The sequence below is a fragment of the Telopea speciosissima genome, chromosome 1 (genome assembly GCF_018873765.1).
Source record: "Telopea speciosissima isolate NSW1024214 ecotype Mountain lineage chromosome 1, Tspe_v1, whole genome shotgun sequence".
Classification (NCBI taxonomy): domain Eukaryota; kingdom Viridiplantae; phylum Streptophyta; class Magnoliopsida; order Proteales; family Proteaceae; genus Telopea; species Telopea speciosissima.
Genome location: NC_057916.1, coordinates 37,212,922 through 37,221,186, shown reverse-complemented (window position 1 = coordinate 37,221,186; position 8,265 = coordinate 37,212,922). Strand labels below are relative to the sequence as shown.

General features: G+C 40.9%; 1 protein-coding gene across 1 annotated transcript; it reads left to right on the top strand.

Moving 5' to 3' along the window:
* Window positions 1–1,704: 1,704 nt before the first annotated feature.
* On the top strand, window positions 1,705–4,431 carry LOC122656679 (mavicyanin-like). Its single transcript, XM_043851296.1, has 3 exons — window positions 1,705–1,926; window positions 3,842–4,090; window positions 4,127–4,431. Exons 1-3 carry the CDS (start codon window positions 1,755–1,757, stop codon window positions 4,228–4,230), a joined length of 525 nt encoding a protein of 174 aa, XP_043707231.1. The 5' UTR covers window positions 1,705–1,754; the 3' UTR covers window positions 4,231–4,431.
* The last annotated feature ends 3,834 nt before the right edge of the window (window positions 4,432–8,265 follow it).

The following is an 8,265-nucleotide window of genomic DNA, read 5'->3' as shown; positions in this document are numbered from 1 at the left end:
CTAACAAACTCAAGTAACTCAAATAAGTCACAACATGTGAGCTGGAGACAGCTGGATAGAGAGTGATATTAGTGTGAGGAGCAGTGCACCGAGGTTTGTCTCTAACATGGAGATGAGAGGGATGGGGGTAGAAGGGGGGAGTGGGGGAGAGGGGGAGATGAGAGATGAGAGAGACACAAGAGAGATGGAAGAGGAGAAGATGACAGAGATGACAGAGAGGGGGGAGCTGAGAGAAACAAAAAGACTTTTTTTTTTAATAGAAATGCAACTATTTATTGAAGCGTGAACAATATTTGGAAACCAAATCACAAAGATCAGATAATCAAGGAGTGGAGATGAGCTAACTTGTGCTATACACTATAGACAATGCTTTCCAGACCAGGGTGTTGGTCACGTTGTTAATCTCCCTCGGAATATGATGGAAAGAAGTAGGTACAAAGTATGAGGTTAAGAACTTGATATCTCCAATGATGTTAACCACCTTTGCAAATGGAAGGGGGAATGTGAGAGATGACATAGATTGGAAGTTGTTTTGTTTTTTTCCTTTCAATTGTGTTTATGAAAATATAAATGTATATTCTTTTTAGGATTAAGTTTCCGTCTATCCATGGAGGGCGGTTCATCCACCATCCTAGGGTTCAAAAATCCCTCCTAGGATTTTAATTTATATGTTCTAAAATACCCTCCTAATAGGGTATCCCATCCTCTTCTGCCCCGTGATGAATAAGATCACATTCACCGTGGGTAGAGGGAAACTCAGGTCTTTTTTATGCATTTCTCAAAAATTGTGTTCCAAATGCTCAATTCATTAGAAAATAACAGAAAAATGTTACCAAAACATAACAGAAATATTTCAGAAACTTTATTATACAGACCCTAACTGCCAAACAAACGTACCATTGGAATTCCAAGTCAATGGACGCCATAAAGACCTTTAGATTGGACATGCTTTTCATACCAATTCAACAGTTGGTGATTACTTGAATTCGTTAGAACGTGTGCTTCACTACCACAAGATTAGAATCAGTATAACACCGTATCAAATTGTACAGTATGGTTTGGTTTTCTTTTATCAAATGGTGTGTCTTCGTAAATAAATTTGCATAAAGGGGTGTTTTAGTAATCAGACATTATTAACCCTAATGATGCTTTTTCCTGCATTACCATTGGACAGCCAGTGATTTGTTGATGTAATAATCGACCTATAGTCCTACTTAAGTACTTGAACTATTCATTTTGGGGACTGTTCTCTGCGTGGGATGTAGAGGCCACGCCACAAGTAGCAACCAATGAAAATCCACGCACTGATACATTGGGATAGAATTTCTGCCATTCATGAGGGCGCATCGGTTATTTCCGGCCCCATGTGTCTGACTGTTTGATCATGGCCCCTGCGTCCCACACGGGTCCCGTGACTTTTATCTTTGTGTGGCACTGTAGTAGGATATCACAACATATTAAGGGTATTATTGTCTACTGAGGAAAATATAGCTGTCCATCTCTTTATATGTGTGGAAATCCGAAATCAAAAAACCAGATATAGAATTTAGTGAAGTCAGAAATTCTGGTGGGATAGTTCTGTTAAACTATCTAATTCCGTTTCTCTCCTCGCAAATCGCAATACCAATCTCTTTTGATCCACACCTCTCTTGCTACTTCAGCTTTCCTTAACACACGTACACACACACACACACACAGCCACGAACCCTCACTTCCTGTGTGTCTCTTGTCTCCTCTCTGTGCGTTTCAGAGCCATGGGTTTTGTTCAGAGAGCTATGGTTATGTTCTTCTTGGTTATGGCATCCTTGGAGATCTCCTTGGCTGCTGAGTATAAGGTTGGGGAATCTACTGGCTGGACAACTCTTGGAAACTATAACTACACTGCCTGGGCTGAGAGTAAGACCTTCCGTGTTGGGGACATCATCAGTGAGTTTCTTCAAACTTGTATTCTTGAAATTTCCTCTGAGAAATTTATTATATGGGTTCTACTAGTATACTTGAAATCTTCTCTGAGGAATTCATTATATGGGTTGTACTGTTATACTTGAAATGTTCTCTGAGGAATTTATTATTTGGGTTCTATTTGTTCTGTTTTTTTTTTCCACAATTTTTGTGGAATCAGAGGTCTTTCCTCTTCTCAAGTACCTCTTTGCATTTTCCATTTCCTGTCCTGTTCTGGCATTGGTTTTTGGCTTTAGGTTTTGTGAGGTCTTCTGTGTTATCTTTCTATTTTTAGTATGTTAGCTTCCTCTGCTTCTGTGTCTCGATATCTTTGCTTCTCTACTTTGTTTGCCAATGCTCTGTTTTTCTTGTTAAGCTTTTTGCAGATTATTTTGACTCTTTAACTCTTTAGTCTTCTATGCTTTCTTGACTTCCTTTCCGAAGAAAAGGAACTTGGTTTGTTTAATGTCTATTCATTTCTTAAATGTTGGTGCCGACAGTCTATTGTTCCATGATTTACCCTTTTTTTTTTTAGCGTCTACAAATTCACCTATTCCTTCTTGTTTAGATATTTTTGCAGTCAGTTTCTGTTCAGATTGTCCTACCGACATCATCCCCTGCTTTTCCCCTCTGAAATGAAAGTCACTTTTGAGTGGCTGTTATCTACTTTTTCTTTACCTCCATGACAAAAGGGGGAGAAGGGAAAGAAAAGACGATTCGAGACTATAACCAGTAATAATATCAAGTGAAATGTGTGGACGGTGGACAAACACACACACACACGCAGGTGCAAAAGCTGCCTTCCCCCATGGGACCTGTCTTGAAACCCTATCCCACTTGCGGTTTTGGCTTTTCCAACCACACAGTCTACAGTCTTACCTTCTTGACTCTATACCATGAATGTGTAGGTAATAAATGTGTAACTTTCTGGCGTGGCCATGGTTGATGCCTCCACCCCCCGCCCCCCACTCTCTTCACAGAAAATATCTTTTTTCCACCACCACCACCACTACCACCACCTATTGAGACGTCTACCCCACCATCCGTTGTCATTGAGGAGCGGGCAACGGGTGATGTTTCATTCTCTTATCTGCTGATACTCGGGTTGAACTCATCTTTAAAAGTTAGTCATTAAGAATACGATGCCCAAATCCTTATAAGCCGCCTTCGGGCTAGGCTACGCCAGGTGTTGGGTTATTGCTTTTACATAGAAATCTGACACTTTTCTATTGGGTGGTGTACCTTTGTTACTCGTCAGTCCTTTTCAAGCTTTTCTGCTAAGACACAAATTCATGGTCTAAACTCAGGCTCGGGAACAGACTCACAAAACTCTTGCTAAGATTCTTGCCTTTGTGAGGATAATCGACAGGAGAGATGATGCAGGGCAGTCTACACCCGTTCCTCAGTTTGGTACTTTACGGCATGCAGATAAGCCTTCAAGACCACCGACAGAGCCATCTATTCCTCATGATGTCACAATAGTTCTTAGACAGGGATTACAACATCAAAGTTGAGATTCCAAAGGAGGTAGACTTAGAACATCGCTATTGGTATCAACTAACCATTATTTCTATCTTGAAGCAAACCCAAAAAAGAATCATCGCTGATTCTGTTTTCTGATCGGTTTCAGACTCTAAAGTGGGACCTAAATTCACCCGTGTTAACTTCTTATGGTGTTTGATGACACATTTAAGATTTCTATCCACAAGTGGTGGCAGAAATTGGTTTGAAGGTTGAATTATTATTAGATTATGAAAAATGGGTTGATTTACAGTTGTGAGTTTCATATGACTTACAGTGATTTTTCAGTCTTTCTGAAACTCATGTGCTTTTCCATTTGTGTTAAACTGTTAATGGTGCTGCAATTGGTGGTGTGATGATGATGATGATGCACTCATAGTTTTTGAGTATCATAAGGAACGCCACAATGTGTTGCGAGTGGCAGAACCGAACTTCCAAGCCTGCAATGCTTCGTCCCCTCTGGTCACCTACATGAGTGGCAATGACTCTATTCTCATCAACAAGACTGGTCATCACTACTTCCTCTGTGGCATTCCCGGACATTGCCTGAGTGGACAAAAGGTTGATATCCACATTCCTAATAAATCTTCTATAGCCACGGCTCCTTTTGGTTCTCCTGCTGCTTCTCCGTCCCTTTCACCTCCCGGGTCCACTCCTGGGTCGTCCACTCCGAAGAGCAGTGCTCCTTATCCGTCCAAGGGGCTTCTGGGTAAGTTTGGGATGCCTGTGTTGGCCTTAAGTTTTTGTGCTTCTGTGTTTGTTTATTAGGAGAGTTTGCAATATTCTGTTAGCCTGTTGGGGTTTATATGTCGAGGACGTTGCTGTTGCTTTAGTGTTGGGATTGTTATTATATTGAAACATAGTAGGATGATTTTTCTTCAATTTTTACCAGTTCTTTGTTTGTAAATTGGGTCTGACAGCATTTTTACTTTCAAGTTGTTGAGTAATCCATGAAGCTTATATGTTCAATCCAAGTCCACAAGGTCATTACCCCAAAACTTCATGGAAATCAACATATACCAAGTACTAACAGGTGAAATTATATTAAGACCCAGAAGCAAAAACTCTTAATCAAATTTAAAATCAATGCTATAAAATTAAATCCTCACGCCTCCTGCTCGTTGGACTTGTTGGTTTTGATAATTATATCTCTTTCAGTGTGGTTTGAGCAAGGACAGTCAAAATCCGGTATATTGGATCTTGATTAAAAGAAAAAAAAAAATATCCCTTTTGGATTTGTGCACCTTCCTACTTCAATGCCGTTATTTCGTCGTCATCAACCATGAATATCTTCCAAACACTTGCAACCATGAGATCAATAGCTACATTATTTGTTTCTGGCAACAGGATGAAAGGCAAAAAATACTCCCATAATAACAATCCACCCGGTGAAGAAGATCATAATCTGTTTGCAGCACAGCACTGACAAGGAGGCTTGAGCAATTAAGAAAGTGAACAGCATGTTTGGATCACTGCAAATGCAAAACTTTGCGGTCCTCGTATCCATTAGGAAAGTTTCACTATGGATCATCCAACCTAGAGAGCCTCATGATCGACCATGTGAAACCCATCATGTAAATGCACAGCAGCAGCACTACCACCACAATTATACTCTGCAATCACATTGCTAAAAGAGTTGCTTCTAGATTTGTCATCTACCAAATAGTAGAACAGCAGGTGGAGCTGCAAGTCCAAAGGATAATCTCCAACCCCTTGGTTGCTTCTTTTGATGCAAAGTAGTTAACTATGTTTGCTATGAATACCCTACTGTTACAAAGAGTTGGAACAGAATCTTAACTGCACCTCGATGTTGAGGTGGTACAACTTTGGACAAGAATAGAGGAACTGCCTGCAAGTCATCTTTAGGCTGTGTTAGGTAAGCAGTCTTGGAATAGATCTGGGTCTAGAACCCGATTCTTCTCTATTTTCTCGATGCAGAGTGTGTTTTAGACCCAGAATCTATTTCAAGAACACATACCAAAACAGCCTAGATTCCCATACTTGACCATTTAGGTGATCATTTAGGTTATTTCATGTGAGACACATCTGAAAAAGATTCTCCCAAAGATCAAAATGATGAGGTTGACACCTCCAGCAGTTAAAGGCAACTCCCTAATTCCACCATGTATGAGAGGATGAGGTTACTATCCTCATATTGTCCATATTAGAGATATATTAGGAATATATTAGTATTAGAATAAGAGAAGGATCTTCCATCCTTATCTCAACAACACATTAGGTAAGTAGTTCAGTTATATTAGGAATCAGTATCATAATCTTATGCAATCTTCAATGTATCTCTCTCAATCTTCCATGAATAGTAAATATCATATTGTAATCCTTATAGGTGATTGAGTTTCCAACATGTGGATTCCTTCACCCATATATATACCTACTATTATAGGTAAGTAGTATCTCTTATACTAGATAAGTAGTTTCTCTTAGGCCTATATACATGAGGCCCCTTCTTTGTAATCGTAAGATATGCAATAATAATGAAGATCAGTTTAATATTGTTCTCCTTCCATGTTCCATAATTTATGGTATTCAGAGCCAAATGCTCAAATGAGCCACCTCTCTAAAACAACTTAATTTTTTTTTTTTTTAAACCTTGTTCTCCCCCTCTCACGTTTTCTCTTCCATGGAGAATCAAGGCAGTTCTATTGTGGGTGTAACCGCCCCCTCCTCCACCACCATTGTGCCCTACTCCACCTTCATTAGTTCGGGTGCTCACCATTTTCTTTCAATAAAACTCAACTCCACCAACTATATATATTGGAAGACGCAGGTTGTTCCATATCTGATTGGACAACGCCTCTATGACTATGTCACTGGCGACAAACCATGTCCAGATGATCCTGAGAAAGCAGCAGAGTGGCGAATTCAAGATGCTACGATTATGAGCCTTCTTATCACCTCCCTAGCCAAAGATGCATTACCTCTTGCTATTGGGCGTGTTAGCAGCAAAGAAATCTGGGATGCTCTGACCGCAGCCTTCAGCAATCCCAACACTCCAAGGCTTCTTGCCCTTAACTTTAGGGGTGTCAATAAAGCCCGCTTGGCCCGAACCCGCCCTGAGCCCGGCCCGGACCCGACCCTGATTTTTCAGCCCGAAGGGCGGGTCAGGGTTTAGAAATAGCTTGACCTTGGCAGGGTCGGGTCGGGATCGGGTTTAGGCCTCGGGTTGAGCCCGGCCCGACCATGAATTGTTATAAGTATATATGTATACTTTTATATATACAATATATAGATATATAGATATTTATATATATTATATTCTTCTTTATCCTAACAAAAAATAATAAAAAAACACTCAAAACCCTCAAAACCTAAAAGCGATTCACATTTCACTCTACCTCATCTCTTTCCCTTCTCTTTCCCTTCATGCGCCGTCTCCAAACCCCATTCCTTTCCCTCTGCGATGTCTGGATTAGCCTCATGTATCGTTCTCGTTTGGACTTTGGAGGAGAAGGCTGACGAGGAGTCTCCAAACCCCATCTCTTTCCTCCTGCGATGTCTGGAAAACCCTGGCAGGGTCGAGTTAGGGTTTGACCATTTCTTACGATTTGGTTAGGAAATTTTTTTTGTTATAATGGTTGTTCAAGCTAAGCAATTTCCAGAGAATCTGGATTTTACTTGGGGCGGTATGCAGGAATGGATGAATTCCAGTGGTGGGTTTTTGTTATTTATATCTCAATCCTCAATAGCAAGAATAGATGCAACACTTACAGAATATCAATTTATTGGGAAATCACAATTTGTGTTTTGAAAATAGTCCCCTGCTTTCTTCTTCTTCTTCTCTATCAATGGCGTTTTTCGAGTCTTTAGCTGCTGCTCAGATTGATAAGTAGGCATTAGAGATTGATCGATATATTCAATTACAGGTAATAGAACGGATTAATCTCAAATGGGTTTCTTTTCCTTCTTCCTTTGGACTTCATTTGACCATTTTTCGAAGATTGTGTGTTCTTTTCCTTCTTCGTTTGGACTTTTTGTTAAAATGGAAAGTAGGGAACCAAAAGTACTGAGGATACGTGAAGGCACACTTCGATTGTATCTTCTGTTTGAATCATCAACAGATGCAAGGAGCAGTTTCAGTGTCCGGGAAGGATCCAATTTCCTAGAATTTTCTAAACCATCAAAAGTGAGAGCAAGGATCTCGTCAGGAATATCAATTTTTGACTGCCAAGCCTCATCACTGAGAATTTCACCCATCCTCTGCTTCTGAATTATCTCCTTCGTTTGCACTTCATTTGACCATTTCTTACGACTGTTCAGGGTCGGGTCGGGCCGGGCCGGGTTTGGAAAAACCCTGGCAGGGTCGGGTCAGGGTTGAGGGTTTCTTGGCCCTGCCAGGGTTGGGTCAGGGTCAGGGTTTAGGTTAAGGCCTCTATGGTCAGGGTCAGGGTTTAGGCAGGCCTGGCCCAACCCGACCCATTGACACCCCTACTTAACTTTGCTCTTCAAAATCTGGTGCACAAACATGATGAAACCATCTCTCAGTTTCTTCATCGAGCAAAGGAGATCTCAGATGAACTAGCAGCTGTAGGCAAACCACTTCCTGGCGAAGATTTTAATATCCATATTTTCAGATCTCTACAACAGGAGTACCAATCTTTGGTCCCAACTATGATGTATCGACAGCCACCTCTTACATACTCAGAGCTACATGGCCTTCTCATGAGTCACGAGTCACTGATCACTTCGAGACGTGCTACCATTGATCCTTCTGCTGCGGCCTTTGCAAACCTCACACAGCAAGCCGTGGTTCTGGATCCTCTTCTGGCCATGGCTCATCTAGAA